General features: G+C 44.7%; 1 protein-coding gene across 3 annotated transcripts; it reads right to left on the bottom strand.

Annotated features, from left to right (window-relative positions):
• Positions 1-17133: 17133 nt before the first annotated feature.
• Positions 17134-22358, bottom strand: gja1b (gap junction protein alpha 1b). 3 transcript variants are annotated; one of them, XM_080491124.1, is made up of 2 exons: positions 22230-22358; positions 17134-19722 (listed from the first exon to the last, which is right to left on the bottom strand). In XM_080491124.1, the coding sequence occupies exon 2, from the start codon at positions 19705-19707 to the stop codon at positions 18541-18543; it is 1167 nt and encodes a 388-aa protein (XP_080347250.1). In that variant the 5' UTR covers positions 19708-19722; positions 22230-22358; the 3' UTR covers positions 17134-18540. The 3 variants fall into 3 exon arrangements, with proteins under 3 accessions (XP_080347250.1, XP_080347251.1, XP_080347252.1); XM_080491125.1 differs by lacking the exon at positions 22230-22358 and adding an exon at positions 21604-22206; XM_080491126.1 differs by lacking the exon at positions 22230-22358 and adding an exon at positions 20515-20583.
• Positions 22359-22938: the final 580 nt, after the last annotated feature.

Raw genomic sequence — 22938 nt, 5'->3', positions numbered from 1 at the left:
ATGGAAATCGGCAGGTTCGGAGCTAGAACACGATTCTTACCACCCAACTCTCCACATGGTGCTCTTGAGCAAAACACTTGCTCATCAAGGACGTGAGTGGAGCTGATTCTTTGAGCATCCAAGAAAAACACGATGATAATTTATCTCCTTTGTGCGAAATGAGACAGAACAACGTTCCGATTTCTCATCACAAGTTTTCTATCGCTGAGTGACCATTCCCTCCTCTCAGAGCGATGAGTCAGCAGGATGAATGAGCGTTAGCAGTGAAGACAGAGCTCGATTGGAGTGTTGGTGGGGAATGTGGATGTAACCATGTAACAGAGGGATGTGCACTCAAAGACCTCGGCCTCTCTGTGGGAGTGTGAACATCAGGAGGGACTCCCTCTGTGTCCCACAGCATGCTCTGTCCACGAGAGCTGTCTTTGTCCTGCTAAATACAATTATTACACTTACAGTTGTTTGAAAAGTTTTAAAAGTAACAGTACTAAAATATAGAGCAGGTGAGTTTAAAACAATCCATTTCAAAATAAAAGCCAGTCAATAAAGAGGCTGGAGCCCATTAAGAGCAGAAGGAAATCTGCAAACCACAGTCAAGTGTGGGATGTAGTTTTTTTCCAAGTGGTTAAAAATGATTTCAAGGTTTTTTTTTTTTTTTATTATAACAAAAAACATTAAGGCAAATAACAGCAGAAAACTCCAACGCTGTCAACCATATTTTCTAATTCTGAATTTAATAGCTGGGGGAAGAGGGAAGAGGGAAGGTCACCGGTCCATCATAGTCCATCATAGTCCACCACAGTCCACCACAGTCCATCTTAGTCCTCCACAGTCCACCACAGTCCACCACAGTACATCTTGGTCCACCACAGTCCTCCACAGTCCATCACAGTCCACCACAGTCCATCTTGGTCCACCACAGTCCACCACAGTCCTGTTTCTTTATTCAGCACATGCAGAAACAACAGGATTGTCTGAACAAGCGCTGACTCAGCGTTCAGGCAACCATTAACACACCTGCAGGTGATTTTCAGTAAGTGTTGGGCTTGTGGGGGTACCCGGAGAGACACCTGGAACACACTGTCCCGCTGAAAGTGTTCCAGTTCACTTTTTACTTGCTCTTTTTTTTTTCTGTTTTTTTTTAATAAATGGTATAACAAGGTTCAGATTCCTTCCCTCCTACTCAAGTTCAAACAAAACAAAGAAAAGAAAAAAAAAAGCGAGTCAGGGCCACAGCCATCTTGTTTGATCCGTTCTACCGGCAGAGAACCTTCGCTGTGCTCTGGAGGTCCAGTCCGGTCCAGTCCGGTCCATATGAAAGCTCCTTTCAAGTCTTCAAAGACCCCAATGGAAGCCCACACACACTCTTTCACAAGGAGGAGTGAAACGCTGGAGAGACTTCACACACACACACACACACACACACACACACACACACACACACACACACACCCACACACACATGCTTTTTTCTCAAAAATGACTTTGACCTAAAGGACTGCGACGGCTTCACCAAACACACGTCTTACAAAAAGGGAAAGTTGGTCATTCAGTTTAACTCCTCAACAAACAGCATCCATGTAGTCCAGCCGCTTTACTGCCGGAGCAATTTGCTGACTCAGTCCCGTTAGGGAGAGTCAAGCCAGGCCATGAGCGGAGAAAGCAGCAACTTTCTTTGTGAAGCGTCTGGATACTGTACAGGATGCGTGTGTGTGTGTGTGTGTGTGTGTGTGTGTGTGTGTGTGTGTGTGTGTGTATGTGTGTGTGTGTGTGTGCGTGTGTGTGTTTTCTGTCGAGTCAGTGCTGTTCTCTAGCATGCAATTGATTGTGTTGCGGCTTCGCCAGCCAAAAGCAGTTAAAAATACCCAGCCTAACCAAATGAGGTGCAATTTGTTTGTTTCTCTTCAAGCCCGTAAAGTGGAACCATGTGAGGCAAAGACTTATATCTCCTCCAGGCTTTTTTTTTTTCTTCTTGCTTGTCTTCTTTGAAATGTGGTAACTAGAATTTCAAGATTTTACAATTATTTTCAAACATAATTAGAAAGCTGTGGGAATTCGCTTGTTATCTGATGTGGTGCCACATCTTGCTTTTTCATCTTTTTTTTATTTCTCATTGGTATAAAAAGGATAAACAAGCATAAATGTATTATTATTTTTTTTGTTTCTGTCCAGATTTTGTTTTAAAACTGGCTCATTGTTCAAGTCAAGGCCAGCAGAAGTGGAAGCAAACTGTGAACACGACTTTCTAAGACGGCAGATTTCAGCTCTTCCTGCCTCCTCCGTCTCTCCGGTTTGAAGTACCTGCAGCGTGGTCGGAGCGAGGCCTCGGATGCACAGTTTTCTCTCAGACGACGCCCCTGCAGCCGGTGTGTGTGTGGCGAGGCGGCCGAGGTGAAGCCTGACATTTACTATGGCGACCCCTGTAATCATCCAGAACTGTAATCAGGAGTCTGGAGTTTGTACGGAGGTGTTTTCCGCCTTCGGTCAGTCTCACAGCAAACTACAGAGGGAGACGCTGACAACACACCGACACACACCGACACACACCGACACACACCGACACACACACACCGACACACACCGACACACACCGACACACACCAACACACACCGACACACACCGACACACACCGACACACACCTTTATGATCCGACTGGATTTAGGTAAAGCGAGTAAAGGATGGGAACAGTTTTCTGTTTTTTAAATTTTTCCTCCTCCTCTCGATGCCTCTTGCCTGATGAGCACAACTACAATGTTGGAAATCAGGAGTTGCTCCCCTGTGGTGTAGTGGAGACCCTCTGTCGTCTGGACTGACCATAACAACCTCTCTATTGCTGCTCAGCCAAACGTATCAATGCTCTTTATTTCTAGGGAGATTTAATTTGAAACTGTCCATGGTCCTACATACGAGCTGTGGACATTCTGCCTCCACTGTCATACTGACCACCGTTGACCATTTCGCCAAGGCTGTGCATTTTGCCCCTCTACCCAAACTACCTCCTGCCACAGAGACTGCTGATCTCACGGTCTAGTATGTTTGTCGGCACCATAGAATACGTTGGGATACGTTCGACCACGGCTCAAAGTTCAGATGGAAAGCTGGGGACCTTATGTAGTCTTTTGTCTGGATACCACCCTCAGGAGCAATGGGCACCCAGAGCGGGCAAATCAGGATCTGAAGGCTGCTTTGCCACCCTACATCCTAGAGTAGCCAGTTGCTCCAGGTTCCATGTGCTCATGACTCCCTCATACATGCTGCTCTCCTCTATTCTGCCGCCTGCAACAAACGCCTGGCGGGTCGCCACAGGAATCTCGTACCTACCTACCAAGCCAAGCAGAAGGTGTGGCTCTCCTCCCGTGACCTTCCCTTCCAAATCCTGTAAGTTTGAACCCCGCCACAGTCAGGCCATGTGAAGTGGAAACAAGCGATCAATCCTTCTGTGGCCAGAGTCGATTTGCCCCAAAGCCCATGTCTCTCTACTCCTGCTGATCTCTACAAGCCCTCTGTGTCCTCCTCAACCCCCAAACTGACTGCTGCTCAAACACCATCAGGAGTTTGAGTAGTTTCTTGCCGTTCTCGCTGTCTGCATTCTGCTGTAGCCCCCCTCAGTCCACTGTAGCCCCCCCCCCCACTCCCCCGCCCCAGAGGCACTAGACCTCTCTTCTGCCCCGCCATGATTTAAGGGAGGTATTTAATGAGCTCCGAGCCACTTCCCTACCCCCTCACAGACCTTACGATTGTGCTTTAGAGCTGCTCCTCCAGCCTCCAGTCCTTTGTCCAACATGTCCCATCCTGAGCGGGAGGCTATGGAAAAGGACATCCAGGACTCTGGGGGGCAACTTGGATTAGTGTAGTTAAGAAGCATATAGTTCTCAAGAAGTGGTACGTCATGTATTTTACCTTATAAAATAAAAAGTCATCCAATAGAGGGTGAACTATTTTAACAGTTTCACCTTTCTCTGTCTGTTTCAAGAGTTTTTTTTTTTTTATCAGTTTCAGATCCTCACCGGGACTTTTGAATAGTTTCTGTCCACATGTCAAAGCGACAGGTTGTCAAAGTTACTGAGTGAAAAGTTCTATTTTCCTCTGAGACTTTTCTTTTTATGGCTTTAATCCTGGTTACTGTCCCAAGAGGAGAACAATTACAGAGGGGCTGTAGGGTCACTGTGAAGGGGCTGTAGAGCCATTACAGAGGGGCTGTAGGGTCACTATGAAGGGGCTGTAGAGTCACTATGAAGGGGCTGTTGAGCCATTACAGAGGGGCTGTAGAGTCACTATGAAGGGGCTGTAGAGCCATTACAGAGGGGCTGTAGGGTCACTATGAAGGTGCTGTAGAATCACTATGAAGGGGCTGTTGAGCCATTACAGAGGGGCTATAGGGTCACTATAAAGGGGCTGTAGAGTCACTATGAAGTGGCTGTAGAGCCATTACAGAGGGGCTGTAGGGTCACTATGAAGGGGCTGTAGAGTCACTATGAAGGGGCTGTAGAGTCAGAGGGGCTGTAGAGCCATTATAGAGGGGCTGTAGAGTGACTACAGAGGGGCTGTAGAGCCATTAGAGAACCATTACAGAGGGGGTGTAGAGACATTAGATAACCATTACAGAGGGGTTGTAGAGTCACTACAGAGGGGCTGTAGACCCATTACAGAGGGGTTGTAGAGCCATTAAAGAACCATTACAGAGAGGTTGTAGAGCCACATGTGGCTGCAGAGCTGCCGTTGGCCAGACCGTTGGAGGAAGCCGCTGTTCTCCAGCTCTGATCTTTGGGTCAGAACGTCGGGATGCTGAAGGTTTTCTTTCTGCCTCCTCCTCCTTCTCCTCCTCCTCCTCCTCCTCCTCCTCCTCCTCCTCCTCCTCCTCCTCCTCTGGAAACAAAAGCCCGTCGGTGGTGCGAGAAAAGAAAAGCTGTTTGGTGTTGGCAGAGAAGTTTTGGCAAAATTTTCATGGGCGCAACCAACAAATGTTTGTTTCTAATGTGAAACCATTTAAAAGGGAAATAATCAGTGTTTCCAGTGGGAAAAAGATTTATTTCCAAGAAGCATTGTTATAAGAAAGGAATCAAACAATCTTTATACGCAGCTTGTTCACTGGGAAAACCGAAGATATTCTACTTGTGATAATGTGCTCTGTATGAGTTTTTTTTACTTCTAGTTAAATAAATCTTTTTTTCTTTTTCCTGATTTTCGGTAAAACCGAGAGCAGAGACGTGTTGTTAGTCAGCTGTGTGGTAGTTTGTTATAAATGCATGTGCTCCACTGGATGTCGGCAGGGGGGGGGGGGTTGAGGTTTTCTGTAATTTGGAAATCCATTACCTCATCTGGCCTCCACCCCGTCCGGCTGCTCTCGCCCCTCGGCTCTCCACGCCGCGAAGCCGAGCCGTGAAACGGGACCTTCGGGTCGTCATCCTGAACCTGGAAGAGATGGAAACACGACTGCGTGTGTTTATGTGCTCCTGCGTCTTTCTGTGGTGAGGGACGCAGGCGGCAGCCAGAAGCACTTAACTATAAAAGGGAATTTTCATTGTTTTCTGCTTCATGCTGACTGCACTGCCTGGAAACCCCAAAGAATTTCACAAGGCGTTTAAGACGCAGGAACATGATAACTACAGAATCAAATAAATAGCTGTCTCAGACTCTTCTAAATGACTTCACCTCTCAACCTTTGCAAAGCACACAGTTTTCTGCTGCGAGCCTCGCCTTCATTAGCCCGCCTGCGCTTGGCCCTTTAATTCTACTGATTAGGTTAGGCTGCAGGCGTCGATGAAGGTCAAAGGTCGGCGTAACGGTTATTCAGATTATTCATTTTCTTCTTGAGTTGTTTTGTTTTCATATGCATATGTAACCCTGGAAACTTGTTTGGCTGAACGTCTCCGGGGCCGTGGATAAACTAAACGGCAAGACAGCTGCCAGTGTTCTGTAACATAGAGCAGTGCAGGACGCAGACATAAAATAAAGAAATATCTGACTAAAATAATCTTAAATTAGATATAAGGCACATTAATACCAAAAATAGATATATTAAAATGAAATATTAACATTTGGAAAATGCAAATAAATACAGTTAAACGCAAATCTAATGTCACACATACGTGACATTTTGATTTATAAAGTGTATTTCGGACATGAGGGAATGAAAACAAAACAAACAAAAAAACCACAAACAAGATAATTAAATAAATAAAAGACTCGACATAACGAAAAGGAGTAGGAAGAATGATGAACTGGCACATATTTATGGGTTTCAGGAGTTAATCCAACAATAATCCTGATAAAATAATACATTTTGGTAGAAATCAGGGTTTTTTCTATCCTGTCCGATGCTACAGAATCCGCTCTGTTTCTTTTCTTCATGTGTCCTGGTGCAGTATCGTGAAGCAGCACAAGCGTCATCTCTGAACTCTCTGAAATGATCTAGTTAAGAGAATAATGCTGCTCTCAAACAGAAAATTCTCTTTTCCTTCTTCTTTTCTTCAGTTTCAAACGGTACATTTTTTCACCTCTCGACTGAAATCAGAAAAAAAAAATAAAACAAAAAAAGCCACGGTGCTTCTGTTTTTACAGATTTTTATCCCGTAAATACACAAGGAGGACTAACTGCTTCCTCTCTGTCTCCGTCTCCAGCTCAGCTGAGCGTTTCTCGTCTGTTCCATGCATGGACTCACCGCAGACGTCAGGTCTAATGGTCAGGAGTCGGCCTGCCTCTCTGAGTGCTTACACATGGAGTCTCAGCAAGATTGCTATTTCAAATAATTGTGCGCAGGGCCTCAGATCTCCACGCCAGCAGCCTCCGATAGAGCAGCGCGGCATTAAAGTGGCCTTGTTGCACACGAACCGCTGCGGAGACGCACGGCTAATCTCACCCTCCTGTCTGGTTCCACCATGATGTTTGGAAATGATTGCATATAAAAGCTCATTTTATTACGGCACACATGATAATAAAAGCTTTGCGTTGCCACTCTGCTGGGTAGAGTTCACATATTCCATCCATATATTCAGCTTTTCAATGTAAGTAACTGCTAATTGTAGGGAGCCGGAACACAACAGTGAGACCGACGTCACATTAATGCATTAGGAGCATTCGCGTCAAAACGTACATGCGGATCGCTGCAGGGGTGACGAACCAAGACCCGTCTTACTGGTACCAGGCGAGTGTTACGTGAAGCCTTTCTCTTTGGGTGGCGTCGGCCACCCTATGCCACCCTGGTAGTTCGGCACATGCTTGTTTGCGTCGAGTAGCATTATTCGTTAGCATTTACTGTTACGGTCTGAGGCGCTGCAGCAGTCACCATCAAACCAAATATCTGACTCTGTCTGATATGTATCGCAGGTTCACCTCTTTCAGGTTTTGTGAAAATGTGTTTAATCTGAATTTCTTTTTTCTCTAAAATAAAGGAGTTATGTTCTGTTTTACTGGTCTGATGCTCATCAGGTTGGTGTCATGACCTGAAGTGAACTCGGATGAGTTTAATCACTGATGGACCTTGTGTCGGTTGGACCTTAGGTCCAGTTTGTTTTTTTGACATCCAGACCAGGTCCACCTGCTGTCAGCCTCTCGCAGGTATCCCACACCTGCTGCAACTGGACAGAGTGTCCATATGAGGACTACTACCACGAGCCGCAGGGATTACCACAGAGTAACACACACTGAACAAGTCGAGGGGGGAAACACGGCGTGTTTGGGATTCTGCAACACGGTAATCTGCACCTCTAATCCCGCTGAGGTCAGCGTGCAGCAGGTTTACTGGTTTTTCTCTGAAAGACGAGCCTGTTCATGAAGGAGCCAGATTAATGGTGGAGATGTAAACAGGAAGTGTGTCCAGTGTTTTCAAATTCTAATTATGTCATATTTGACTAGTAGAGCAGTTTGAGAGTCCGAGGCCTCGTCTGAGAGCACCAGAGCTTTGAAATCCCGATAAGAGGAGTGCATAACACACATTTTCAGAAGTAGTAACGTGGAGATAAATAAAAGTCATGAGAGTCAAAGGATTTTTACAGAATTTGCCAAAGCCATTTTTTCCCTGGAAGGTTATGTTTTCATCTGCGTTTATCCCTTTATTTGATTTATTTAATGGTTTGTATGTATGTATGTATGTATGTATGTATGTATGTATGTATGTATGTATGTATGTATGTATTTTACCAACAATTTGCAAAAACTACTCACCCCAATTACATGAAATCTTCAGGGATGATTTGTCGTCATCCAAGGACCAATTGATCAGATTTTAGGATGTCCACGGCGAAGCCGTTACCAAATAAATCCTCCAAAACGGCAAAAGATTTCCCATAGAGAGGCACCCCATGGAGAAGATCCAATGAGATCAGCGTCTGTTGCCATGGAGACGCTCCCTGCTCAGTGTTTCACACCTGAGAGGCTAATTAGCATCGATATGACCAACGGCTATCATGCTAGCGATGCTAACTCGGTTCCGCCAACAAATGTGGCGTTGGCGAAGGTCTGCGCTCTACCGAGTGTAGCTCTAGTTACCATTTAAAAGGCCACGTCGCATTAGGAGTTCTCACAGACGCCTCATCAGGGAAAATATGGCCTCTTCACTTCACCTCCTCATCATGTGGGTGGCAGTCGTGTAATCTCCATCCGAGAAGACATCATCAGCTGGGTCGGGACGGGAACTGAGGGGCAGGAAGACGATCTGTCCTGATGGAAGCTAACGTTGTCCCAGACTAAACAACCCTGTAACCACCACATGAAGGAGTTCATCCCGAAAGGCTGTCTGAGCTTTAATTCTGATGGCAGGTGGACTAATGAGACCATGTGAAAGTCTTGAAAGCTGGATCATATGACCCCTTTAATCATGTTTAGCATGTTGCATCGCTGGTGTGTGAGCCTTGAAATTCTTTAGCATGTAGCATGTAGCATGTAGCATGTAGCTCGGAGTAAAAATCCTCCTGATCCAAACTAATAAAGGCTAAACTCTGCTGGTCCAGATGTCACTGGTGATAAAGTTGGCAGAACTTAGTTTGCAGTCTGTTTTACTTTTATCATGCTCATTAATATTACAGAACCTCCAAACCGCTGAAGTCGCTCGCACTCTTCTGCTTACCTGCAGGTTGCAGTTGCAGACTGATGACATCACACAATACTCTTTTTTTCCCAAGTACGAGTACGAGTAGTCCACGCAAGCTAATGCAGACTGATTGACGCTCAGTCTTCCTTTGTGAGATTCTGTTTTTTAAATAAAAGGTTTTATCTGCCAGTGATAACAAGGTATTTGTGTGTAGAACTGTGTGTGACTTGGGGGGAAAAAGAACTGCAAACAAAGTGCGAAGCAGAAAACATGTTTAAGGTCACAATGTGTTTCAGGTATTGTTACAAGAAGGTTTGGTTTTGAAGCTTTGGTTTAAGCATTCCTTGTTTGGTTGTAAGCACTTGGCAAAAACTCTAATAGCACCTCACCAGCGAGTTTCGCCCGACCGCAGGAATATTTGGAAGCTGGGAAGTGACCAACCGGCACTAAAAATGCAGCGGCAGGAAGCAGCTCTCCGCCTCCTCTGGTCAAACTGCTGAACTTTGAAGGACAGTAACTGAGGAGGAGGTATGCTTTAAGTGTCCGGGTCTCCTGCAGCCGCCCATTCTGAGTCTGAAACATTCCCCCGGCGCCTTGCTGAGCAAGGCGCTGTATTTCATGAGGCGCAGAGACGTTAGTCTCATTCAGACGGCGGGACGACGTGATTTAGAACCGCGTAGATATTTCAGCTGAGACTCGACAAACTGCAAAACACAGGACGGACACACACACACACACACACACACACACACACACACACACACACACACACACACACACACACACACACACACACACACACACACACACACACACACACACACACACACACACACACACACACACACACACACACACACACACACAAGTTGTGGGTTCTTACCATTCAAAACAATGTATTGGATCACTTGGTCCGTCCGTCCCTTCATGTTGGTAATAAATAAAAAAATCAATGAATGGATGAATTTTGCTTCCTGACAATACGGATATTTTTACTTCAGAATTACAAAAATAGGGCCGCATCTCTGCAGTTGTGTTCTTGTTTAACGATGATGTCGTGTTGGCTCCAATTCTTTTGCGTTTCCTGAACGCATCTTTTGGAAGATGGATGAGCGGAGTTCAAACTCACGACCTTGGGATCTGGAAAGGAGCTGCTCTGCTGCTTTAACCGCGTCATCTGGGCCACGTCCGTGACGGAGAAGATGACATTTGCGTCGTTTTAATCTTCAGACCTTCCCCCCACGATTGCGCCCTGCAGTCGGCTGTTAATGCTCAAGTCCGCTCCCATGTTTCTCCTCACCTTCGTCAGCATCAGCATCAGCATCAGCATCAGCATCAGCATCAGCATCAGCATCAGCATCAGCCGGCTCGTCGGTTCTCCGGCCACAGCTGGAAAGAGACGACAACAAGCTCCGCGGTAAATCAGAAACCTGCCAATGTCAGCTTCCAGGAGCAAAGTCAGCTAAAATACCCTCCTAAAATATCAAGACAAAAATAATCCCCAAGTTTCATACGGATGGATGAAAGAGGCTCATCACACAGTATAGTTCTTTTTTTATTCCTTTACACTGTGTTGCAGTGATCACTCATCCGGGAGCGTTTTCCGCTCTTTCTTCCTCTCAGGTTCATCAGCCCAGACTTGGTTCAGCTCCGGGCCGTCCAGCTCTCAGTCACCGCTCAGGTTTAGGAAGCGCGTGCTCCCTGTTAGCTCAGGAAGAAACTACATGCATGTGTGTCAGTGTACCACGGGTGGAAAATGGCTTAAGTGTCATAACGCTTTCATTTAGCCGCTTAAGACACTTTAAGTCCAACAATAGGGCCATTTGTAAAGGAGGAGCAACGGAAACCAAACAGATTAGAATTCATACAGGATTAGTTTGAGGAGGTTCAGTCTCAGGTTTCAGGGTCAACAACACGACTGGTCACTGGGTTCCCGTCTCTTCTCTACAAAAACCAGTCAAATCTTACAGGACCATTGGGGGTGGGACCGTCTTTCCCTTTAGTTTGCATTTGGTATGCTATGGTAGCCACGCATTCGGTTCTTGGATGAGACATTTTGCCCTAAAAAACGAGACAAATACATTTGGTAAGATTCCGAGTTTTGGCGGAGATTGTGTATGGAAAGTGTGAACGCAGCGACGGCTGCAGAAATGTGACGTCCCGGTGGATTCATGTGGTCACAATCTGAATCAGTCAGCTGGGTCAACAGTCCCACATTCAGTCTGAGACGCTGTGTTGGTTAATACATCGTGATATGTGAGCTGTGGGGCTCACAGGAAGCTCCGTGATGCACACACACACACACACACACACACACACACACACACACACACACACACAAAGATAACATGAGTTTACACAGTTCAACCTGTGCTTGAACCATATTGAAATGTCCTGGTAAAAGTGAAGGTAAGATCCTGTGTGTGAATGTAAAAGTAGTTTTTGTTGTTGTTGTTATTTTTCCTTTTTGATCCTTTCACCACCAGTGTGTGAGCGTGTCACTGACCGGGTCTGTAAATGAGTTCAGCTGAAGTGTCAGGACTGCTGGAGCTGTGAAATACTCTCATCAGTAAATTTAATTTGGAATTCCTTTTCAAGCCGACTTTGTATTACATCGTTTTAAGAGGAAAAGGAACCTATCTATCTATCTATCTATCTATCTGTCTGTCTATCTGTCTGTCTATCTGTCTGTCTGTCTGTCTGTCTGTCTGTCTGTCTATCTATCTATCTATCTATCTATCTATCTATCTATATATTTATCTCTATGTCTATGTATCTATAAATTATGTCTACATTTATATATCTATATGTCTCTGTCACTCGCTATATATACACACACACACACACACACACACACACACACACACACACACACACACACACACACACACACACACACACACACACACACACACACACACACACACACACACACACACCTATATCTAAGTTGTGTCAGCTGACTGTTCTATGACTGGAGTACTCGATGGACAATATGTTGTGATATCCTTACTTTATAGATTATTAATATGAACCAAATGAGCGGAAGTCCAACATTGGAGCTGACAAATAGTAGGAAATGCTCTATTACTGACTTGCCTTTTACACAGTATCATTGCTTATTACTTCAGGCGTCGTATCATTTTGCTCTCATCATAGAATTAATATGATATTCATTTTGTGGGGAGAGCAAGTTTTCAAACAACGTATGATAAACATAAAATGAAAAATATGAAAACCTGTGGGATCCTGGGTCAGCAACAATAAAACACAAACGGTCCTCAAGGGGTTAAATGAGTTAAATTGCCCAGAAAGCAAAAGTGTCAGCAGTTTTAATGCGTCTCTACGGAGGTGAGAATGTTTGGGCGGTTGGTAGTTGAATGCTACTGGTTTACGTTTGGGGGCGGGGCTTAGCCAAAGATGGGGTCGGGTTCGTGTCCAAGCGAAACTCCATCAACCAGGAGTTTGAACGCCGCCGGCAGCCTCGTCGAGGTTACATAAGGATGTAGTCGCAGCGCTGGAGTCCACTCAGCAGGAATATCAGCGGAGAGGCTGAGAAGCTGCAGAGCGTCTCTTCTGGAGTTTGTTCTACGATCCCAGGAGGGAAATCAGAGCTGGAGGGTAAACTCACATCTTCCTCAGAGACAAAGACAGGGAATCTGGGACACCTCAGAAAACACGTACTCAGTGGTAATCTCCATCGACAGTGGTGGACTGAGTCTGACAGTGCTGGTCACTATACAGCGGTAGGGGGGGGGGGGGGGTGTCAGCAGTGAGAATCTCATTAATAAAGCCCCTCACCCCGCAGCCGCTCTCGGAGCCACATGTGGTCCTGCAGACCAGCACTCGCCGTACGTGGTTTGATTTAGTGCCGTGGAAAGATTAACTTGGAACCTTGGATAAACCGAAAACGACCGCTGACCTTTCTGATTGTGAGATTTCACGGAAGCCGGGATCGAAAAAGCGGCGCGGCGCGTCTTCGGGCCGCGACTTGACGAAGGACGGGATTCGGCCCCCGGTGTGGTGCTTGAGGAGTTTTCGTTTCCTCGGCACATGATGCAATCGTCCGTGAATGTTGCAGCAGTGATGTCAGGAAGAAAAAAAAAAAAAAAGGAGGTCTTTGTATAAATGGCGCCTTGGTAACGCTGGCCGGTACACGCAGAGCTCCACATGCCTCCCAGTCGAGGCTCAGCACAGACGAGGCCGCATGGCACCGTCATTATGTTGGAGGAAGTGATTAACTGCCGACGAGGGTTACAGATTAACTCAGATCGTACTCAGATTTGCGTTTTCGTACAGCAGCCTGTTGGAGCGTCCGGCCTGAAGGCTCTCACACACACAACTACAGCAGAGTGAATCAGCCATGTGGCTCCACTGCTCCTCTGTAGCGGATGTTTGTCTGCTGTGCTACCAAACTGAAAAACAATAAAACACTTCCAAGTTCGTTCGCAGCTCGAGGAGATAAATGTGAAACGCTTAAATCATGAAAGTTTGATAGTTGAACCTGGATGGGGGCGGAGCCGAGAATGTTCACCCCTTCATTTGGTTCAGGTGGCGTTCACATTAAACTTTAGAACCGGATCAAACTGAAAATATATAATGAGTATTTTTTGAAATAAATCCAGTAAAATAAGTTCAATCTTTTCTGTTTTGGAAAGCCTCAATGAAAATGACACTTTGAGTTGTGATTTATAAGAAGTGAGTGTGTCAGCAGGAAGTTAGGTCAGGTAGGAACTAAGAGCTGCTTCACCTTGTTTCTCCTGACTCTGAGGACGTTTAGTAAACCTTCCTGAGGACTTCAGAGGTCTGGAGGTTTTTCATCTTCCACAAGTAAAACTGAGATTTATTCAGGCCCGAGACCATTCAAAGCTTTATAGATGAGATGTCAGACTTTAAAATGGATCGTTTGTTGAAAATGTCAGGTCAAATTTCAGGTCGGAGTCTATAATTACACCCACATCTATTTTTGATTTGATGTCTTGAGTGATATGTGCTAAAGATGAGCGATGACCTTTAACCTTTCTACTTTGGGGACCACAACATTTACCTCATTTTATTTTTCTGTGTAAAGTTGTAGGAAGTTCTGAAACATTAATTTCATTTTCGCACTTCCTCAGCAGGTATAAGGGGCTGTGGTCATTCACTGACTCTGATATATATAAATATATAGAGCTGTGTGTCGTCTGCGTACTGATGGTTGGAAATGTTATAATGTTCCGTGATCTGAGCCAGGGGAAGCATGTAGATGTTAAATAAAAGAGGCCCAAGGATGGCGCCTTGGGGAACTCCACAAGTGATTTTAATACACTCAGATTCATAATTACCGATTTGACACAGAATAATCTGCTTTACAGATTTATATTCCTAATATTTTCATAATCTTAATAAAACAATTGAATCCCTAGAGAACAGTCCAGGAACTGCATCAAGAGTATTAAATAGAACCATAATTTTTCACTCTTTCAGAGCTCATCCAGCCAGATTAAACCCTCACTTGGGCCGGTTTTGTCCCGCATGCTGCACATTTCACACCCCGATTCAAAAGACTTGAATAAACAAGTTTTAAATCCTTAAAAAAAAAAAGACAAATCAATCAGTGTCTAAGAAAGGAACATTTTTTATTGATTAAATTTTTTTTTTCACAGATACAATGAATGTGTCTTTATTCTGCTCTCATGCACTTTACACTGCACAACAGTGGCTCTCTCTCTCTCTCTCTCTCGCTCTCTCTCTCTCGCTCCCTCTCTCTCTCCGATGGACGAGAATCTTTCCAAAACCACTGCGGCGGCGACTCTGCCGGTGGACGACAACCCTCACAAGGCAGTGGTCTGATGTTGGACATGATGCACTGTCATGATTTCTGTGTTATAAAATAAATTAGTAACATTGTCTAGCAACTCTTACCACTTACTGTGTGCATCACATTACACCTCAACAAGATCTCAGTGCAAATGTCTTTGTAGCTGGAAACATCCATGACATACTGTATGTAAGTACCACACACGAATGATGAACCATTGACACTTAAAAAGAAAATACACTGAAAAAAAAAGAAGTCAAAAATTGAGATTTCTCCTAGTGTTTGGTAGTTGTGGCGCTACAATGGCATACAAATAAGAAAAAAAAAAAAGTGACTAAATATTAGTCCAGATCTATTAGCAGTCTTCTAAAAACTCACATTTTATTGTGACACAGTTAGCTCGATTTACAGTACTAAATATCTATTTGTCAAGCAGCAGCGGTTACATTGAGTCCGAAAGACAAAAAAAAAAAAAAAAAAACTCTACAGAGATGAGAAATCTTTCATTCAAATAACACAGGTCATCATCCTACTCTTCCTCTATCACTCAGGAAAAAACCGCGTCGACTGACTGACAGTAAATAAAGCCTTTCTTAATAGAAGCCACACGCCAGCGGATCTGAAGCCGCTGCGACACACAAGGAACCCCGAACACCACATAAATTCAAAGTTTATCAGGAAACAACAGCCCATGGTGACCGAAGCGAGAACCAAAAACATGCTTTTTTGCCGTCAATAAATATACAGTTTTGTGGGTTGGTGATGTTTTCTTTTGAGAGATACGGGATAGTAGTCAATTCTTCCATCTTAGTGGTCGGTGTACAAATAAAAACAGCAGGCAATGATAAATATCACCCTGTTGTAAAGTTGCAACCCAAATGAGGAACACGTAGTCGCTCCTCCCACCATGTACCACGGCACAACAGCTCCTTCCTTTAACTATAGCGACTGGTTTCAACTGAGAACAGAGACGAGACGGCGGCCAGCGAGAACAAGCGGAGTACAAATGTTTAAAAGGGTCATATTATACAGAATTTAACCTTTGTTGCCTCAAATCCAGCTTTTTCTTAATTTTCCCCCATTTGAATATTGGATCATAGGAGCTGCATTCAGAATCTGCTGTGTCTGTGTGAGCTGGAGAAGCTCCGCCCACACATGCCCATCTTGGGAAGAGGAGGGAGAACTTCCTCTCGTGGTGCCATGTGCCAGAGCAGAGCTGCCTAATTGTGGGAGGAGTCAAAGGGAGGGCCTACCTTGATTGGGATTGGCTGAACCCCCGATGACACTATATAGGGTTTGATTTCTGATTGGTTGCTTGGAGCAACACACTTTTTAAAACCTGAAACAAGCCAGGGAGAGAGAGGACAGACTGTCTTCACTTCTGGGACGTCAGTCCAGGTATGGGGACGATTAGTACTGCTGGAGAACCTTTAGGAAGAGGATTTTGCATAATATGACCCCGTTAATAATGTTTGACGGACCAAAGTTCACTTGCAGAACGTAAATCTATGAAAGTATGGCACAGTGCATTAAGCGTCCAAGCTGTTTAGGATCGTGTGTTCCCTCCCGGCTTTGGATGGGGTGAACACATGACGGCTGGGAAACGTGTTCACACGTCCACATTCACCGCCTGGTTCTATGGTTGCCTGTGAGGAGCAACAACCTCCGACCCTGTCCACCTTCAACACGCTAAAAGCTGCAAAAAAATACACTTTTACTCACAAATAGTTTCTTTTTCTGATCTAAAATCTACTAAGCAATGATCAAATCTATGTCTTTAACAATGATTTATTCATTCGTCCCCTATAACCACACGTTAGGGCAGCAGGTTATTTGTTATTCGTTACTTTTTCTACACTTTGGGCTATAAAAGTGTCTCCTTCTTTTCCAAATCAAAAAGTCCCTTTTAATTGAAGTCAAATCTCTCTAAAGATGTCAGAAAAAAAAGAAGCTATTTTAAAACTTTTAAACAAATTTTACAGTGTTTACAACGCAACCAGAGCAGAGCCGCACTGTGGGCCTGATTCAAACTGAAGGAGAGGCTGACTTTGGTCCAAATGGAAGATTGTGAAACTTCTTCGCAGTTACGTTGGCTCAAACCATCACATCAGGTTGGGTTTTTGTTTTTTCTCTCTCGATATTTTAAAAGGATCCTTTTGACCTGAAACACAACAGGAGCGGTTTTGAAAGTGTCTTCTGCACAAGAGTTGCAGGAAAGTGCAATCTTATCATCACAATAATCAATGCAAATTCATCTAAAAATCCACAATATTTGCAGTTACTTGCATTCTTTTTTTTTACAATTTGGAAGAGAGAGAAGTGGTCCTGAACACATCTTACTGCAGGATAAACAAACTCTCTCATCTTCACACACGTTAATCAGCAAAACAAATGATTACAGTCCTATTTGGGCCACGTTTACACGTACCTGGTTTTATTTACAAAAACTGATATTTCTCCCTCTAGTTATAAAACAAAATGAAATCTTCATAGACACAGACCTGCATATACACCTGGTTCAGAGCTGCTATGAGCAGCCAGACCTGTAGGGGGCAGTGTGTCACGAATTGTGATGTAAATATTTGCCTAAATAATTTTGGATGCAGAGAGTTTTCAGAGATCATCCTTTGCGGTGAGTCGTAGCTGCGTTGAAGGCCCAAACGCAGAGAAATATCACAGTTTTTTTTTAAATAGTACGTGGAACCGTGGCCCCGGTCGACTGCAGTAAGCTGCACCAAATATCACCAGTTCAAAATGTATTGCAGTATTAACACGTGCAATGAAACCTAAAACTGGACTGGAGTGCAACAAGTGACGCCTTCATGCGCTGTTCGGTCGCATGTCGACAATATGGAGCCTCACTGGTCGTGTTTCTATCCATCTGTCCAACGTGACGTCCAAACAGGACAGAAGTCCAGCAGAGTCAGCGAAACTGAAACTCTCCTGGTGAAAAAGGCACAAAGGCATTACCGTGCTTTACTTCAGTGTTTGCATTCGTCCCGAATCGTATTAGTGTCGCTGGACAGCGTTAAGGCGTCACTCGGTCGCTGGTTTGTGGTTCTACTTACAAGGCGAAGCAGGAAGTGAGACTCTGGAAGGGATTAACCAGGCATTACTCTGTGGTTTGGGCCAAATTGATGAAACGGTAGCGACACGTGTACGAAGAGTTGGTACTGCGGCAGAAACAGTGATTGTTAAAGGAGGTTTCTTTTGTTTAGTTTACTTTTTTCCAGCAGGGTCATTTAAATCTGGTGTCTCTGACCAGCGTCCCATGTTGACGAGACACAAGAACCGGCACTGAGTTGTGAAGTTGCCTAAAAGAGGAGGAGCTAAAGGACAAGAGAAATCTAGTCATGGCACATTAAGGTTCAGTCAGCCAGCTTCAGTCGTCCCCTCCTCCTCCTCTTCATCTCTTCTCTTTCAAACACGGTTAATGCCACTAGTGGAAAAAGTCGGGGGGGGGGAAATAAAAATAAAAAAGTGAAAGTTGTACCTCTGACAGCTTTAATGTCTCTGACTGGCTACGAGTCTCTAGACCTTAAGACTGAGGTAAGACCCGCCTCTTAAATTAACCTATCAAGTGTTTCCTGACTCCGGCGGCGGGCGCTCGACCCGTCAGCCACATGTGAGAGGAGGCGCGGCGATTTATTTTTATTTTTATTTTTAATTTTTTTAAACGTTGTTGTTGTTGTTGTTGTTGTTGTTGTTGTTTTTACACGTCCAGGTCGTCGGGTCTGGCTCGGCTGCTCATGCGGCTGCTGGCCCGGCTGCATGGCCGGGCCTCCATCAGCGCCAGGGGCTGCAGCTCGTGGCCCGCCGTCGACGACAGCTTCTTGTGCTCGTGGGTGTCGTCGGGGAAGTCGAACGCCTGCGCGTGGGAGTTCGAGATGGTGCTCCCGCCGCCGGTCTGGCCCAGCCGGTTCTGCTCGGTGGAGTAGTTGGCCCAATTCTGCTCGTTGGCCTGCCGGTTGTAGTTGCGACAGGAGCCGGTCCCGCGCTCGCCCGTGGCCAGCTTGTAGCCCGGCGGGGACATGGGCGAGAGCGGCGCCGTCGGCGAGGAGCACCCGTTGTAGTAGGCGTATTTGGTGGTGGACAGCTCCTTGGGCGGCGGACTCAACGTGCCCCCGCTGGGGTAAAGGGTGGGCGGCTGCTTGCCCTTCACGCGGTCCTTGATCCTCTTGAAGAAGACGTAGAAGAGCTCGATGACGTTGAGCAGGAGGGACACCAGCGACACCACCAGCATGAAGATGATGAACACCGTCTTCTCGGTGGGGCGGGACAGGAAGCAGTCCACCCTGTGGGGACACGGCGAGCGCTCGCAGGTGTAGACCGCCGACAGGCTGAAGCCGTATATGTACCACTGGATCACCAGGAAGCCCACCTCGAACAGGGACTTGAAGAAAATACTGACTATATACGTTCGGAGCAGGGCGCCCTTCATTTTCACCTTGCCGTGCTCGTCGATGCCGTATTTCACCTTTTTCATCTCGATTTTCTTCAGCGGGATGTCGACGTCCCCGCCGTCATTCTGCACCAGCTTGAGCGCTCCCTCCTTCCTGTTGAGCTTCTGCTCCTTCCTGTTCAGGTAGAAGACGTGGGCCAGGTAAAGGAGGGTGGGCGTCGACACGAAGATGATCTGAAGGACCCAGAAGCGGACGTGCGAGATGGGGAAGGACTTGTCGTAGCAGACGTTCTCGCAACCGGGTTGCTGGGTGTTGCACTTGAAGGCGGACTGCTCGTCCCCCCAGGCCGACTCCACGGCCGTGCCCAGCACCAGGATCCTGAAGATGAAGAGGACGGACAGCCAGACCTTGCCCCCGGCCGTGGAGTAGGCCTGGACCTTGTCCAGCAGGCGACCCAGAGCGCTCCAGTCACCCATTCTGACGGCTGTAGTCTGGGGACAAAACGACAGAGAGGAGCAGAGCTGAAACCAGAGACGGAAGCACCAACAACCAGGACCAGGACCAGGACCAACGTTCTCATCGTCACCTTCACATCTTCAACTTCCTTGTTTCAGCATTATTACCGTCGCCAATGAACGTTGGGCGACCGAAGAAGTTGGCAGAGAAGGTTTTCGTCCGCGTGCATTTATTTATTTAATTTAATTTAATTTAAATTAATTCAATTTAATTCAATTTAATTCAATTTAATTCAATTTAATTCAATTTAATTTAATTCAATTCAATTTCATTTCATTACATTTAATTTAATTTAATTTAATTCAATTTCATTTCATTTACTAATCAAATGTAATTGATTTAATAATTTTTTTATTGGATTTCATTTCATTTATTTATTGGATTTGATGTATTTTACAACCACATGAATCCCAAAAAACTGCGAAAAAATGTCCCATTTCATCTCCTTTCATCTCATCACACTAAATTTCCTTCGACATTAATAACAGCATTAATACGTCTCCCAGAAAGCCTTGCAGCCTCTTCGTAACCTGGTAGCTGAGCCGTTTCCATAGCAACGAGTCACACAGGGATGTAGCTACCAACCCAGTTAGCATCGACAGGGGGGGAGATGGAGGGAGGGGATCTGCTTTAACGTCTGTCTGTGTGTGTGTGTGTGTGTGTGTGTGTGTGTGTGTGTGTGTGTGTGTGTGTGTGTGTGTGTGTGTGTGTGTGTGTGTGTGTGTGTGTGTGTGTGTGGTGGAACACACACTGCTGCATGGCCTCACTTCCTGCAGGGAAACAGAACAGATTTTCTGGGAAAATCCGAATCACTTCCACCCTCGCCTCGCCGCTCCTGAAACCGTCGCCTCGATCGGGAAACTAAATAAAAATGGCCGACTGAAGCCGGGGAATGAATGTGACTGAAGCAGGGGTCAGTGTGAAACACCCAGAGAAGCAGCAATCCTCATCATGTGATTAGACTCAGGTCACATATCTGGAGGCGCCTGAAAAAAAAAAAAATCCTCCAGAGAGCGAGTTCATCTTTGGTTTTCTTCTCAACGTTCAAATTAAAGTTTGGGGTTCGAGCGGCGGAGGCTAAAACCTGGAGACTTGACGACTCACTTCCTTCCACACGTCAGAGAAACGGACGGAAGCTTTGTTTGGCGCAAAACGACGAAATAAAGACGAATAGAAACAGAGTCGATTAGATGTTGTTGCTTCTCTTTTCTTAAAACGACTTTAGCAAAATCACTCAAAGGAAAGTCAAAATGTTAAAACACATTTATGTATGTGTGTGTATGTATATATATATAAATATATATATATAAACACATATAGCCTTACATGGACATGTAAATATGTTTGTCTCTCGTTTCATTTAGACTATTTTTAAATTTTTGTTTTAATATCTAATTCAAGAATTTTTGTTTTTACAATTTTTTTTCAACATTGTTTTTGGTCTAATTTCAAGCTTGTGCAACAAGTTTATTCTAATTTGCACCAACAGTGTTTTTTTCTGTTGGAAAATAAAGTAGCTATTCTATTCTATTCTAAAAAATTGTGACTATAGCAAGTTTTTTTTGTTCGTTTTTTTATTTTACAATTTTTTTTTTTTTTTACAATTTTCTTTATCAATACCTCAGTTTTTGTTAATATTTTTTTGTAATTTTATTTATTTATTTACTGGTTTAATTTCAAGTTTGTACAAGTTTATTCTAATACGCACCAACTGTGTTTTTTTTCCTGTTTGAAAATAAAGTAGTTCTTCTATTCTATTCTAAAGAAACACGGTGACTACAGTAGTTTTGTTCATTAAGTTTACATCATTAAAAAAAGAAAAAGTATTTGAACTTTAAATAAAAGCCTCCACTCACCAGTCGATGTCAGTTTTGGGGAGGGAGGACAGTGTTCGAGTCACACGTTGCTACTTATTACTGATAATCTGAAAGCTGCGGCTTAATCCACCCGCTGCCAATCTGCAGTTCATGCGCTCTCACTTAAAGTGGATTCAATGTTCGGCCTCCAGCAGAGACAGCAGGACTGAGAAGTACTACATTATTGTTCCCGCCGCTTTCTACATGAGTGAGTCTGTTATGAGAAGAAGGAGAAGAAGACAAAGCAGAAACAATGGAGCTGAACAACAATAGAAGCTCAGAACATCTTTAAAGAGCCTTCAGAGAGCGGGACAGGAAAAAAAATATATATAAAAAAACACTTTTACAAAGTTTAGAGGAGAAGAACCTGCTTTGACTGTAAAAAAGAAAGAAAAAAAAACCTTCTATAAATATCCGTTAATAAAAGTGAATTATAGCTCAAACACTTGGAGTCTGCAGTCTCTCTGGGAGTTACATAAAGTTTCACTGGAATTTAAAAAGTTTTTTTTTTTTTTTCCTTTTTCTTTTCTCACTAATCCTAACGGACCCGAGCTGAGAGAGTGTGTGTGTGTGTGTGTGAGTGTGAGTGTGTGTGTGTGTGTGAGTGTGTGTGAGTGTGAACTCACCTGGAAAGTTACCGACACACAGGAGGAGGAGGAAGAGGAGGAGGAGGAGGAGGAGGAGGAGGTCAGGCAATCCGGACCGGACCGGACCGCAAATCCAAGTGGCTGTGGACCGGACCCGCAAGGAAAAACTACTGAGGAGGACAAGTTGTCAAAGTTCCCTTTTAAACAAGTTCAGTCACCTGATCGCTACGTCAGGAGGGGGGGGGAGAGGGCGAGAGAGGGAGAGAGAGAGAGAGAGAGAGAGAGGGAGAGAGGGAGAGAGAGAGAGAGAGAGAGAGAGAGAGAGAGAGAGAGAGAGAGAGAGAGAGAGAGAGAGAGAGAGAGAGGGAGAGAGAGAGAGAGAGAGAGAGAGAGAGAGAGAGAGAGAGAGAGAGAGAGAGAGAGAGAGAGAGAGACTTGCCATGAGTGTAAAAGTTTAAAGTACTGAGTAAAACTTTTACAAACCGCGTTAAAGTCAATGTCTTGATTCTCTTCATTGTTTTTTAGTCTTTTTCTCATGTTTCTGACATTTATGGAGAAATTATGAGACTTTTTTTTTTAATTTCGGACTTAAAAAAACCCAAAAACCCTCAGAGGATCTTTTTATGAGTTTTAGGATGTTTCTGCGTGTTACACCTTTAGAAATTATTTTTTTTTTCTTCTAACACAATTCTTTGATTGCACTGTCCTGTAACAAGATACTACTACTACTACTACTACTACTACTAGT

This window comes from Lipophrys pholis, assembly GCF_963383615.2.
Source record: "Lipophrys pholis genome assembly, chromosome: 21".
Taxonomy (NCBI): domain Eukaryota; kingdom Metazoa; phylum Chordata; class Actinopteri; order Blenniiformes; family Blenniidae; genus Lipophrys; species Lipophrys pholis.
This window is presented reverse-complemented; position numbering and strand designations above follow the sequence as displayed.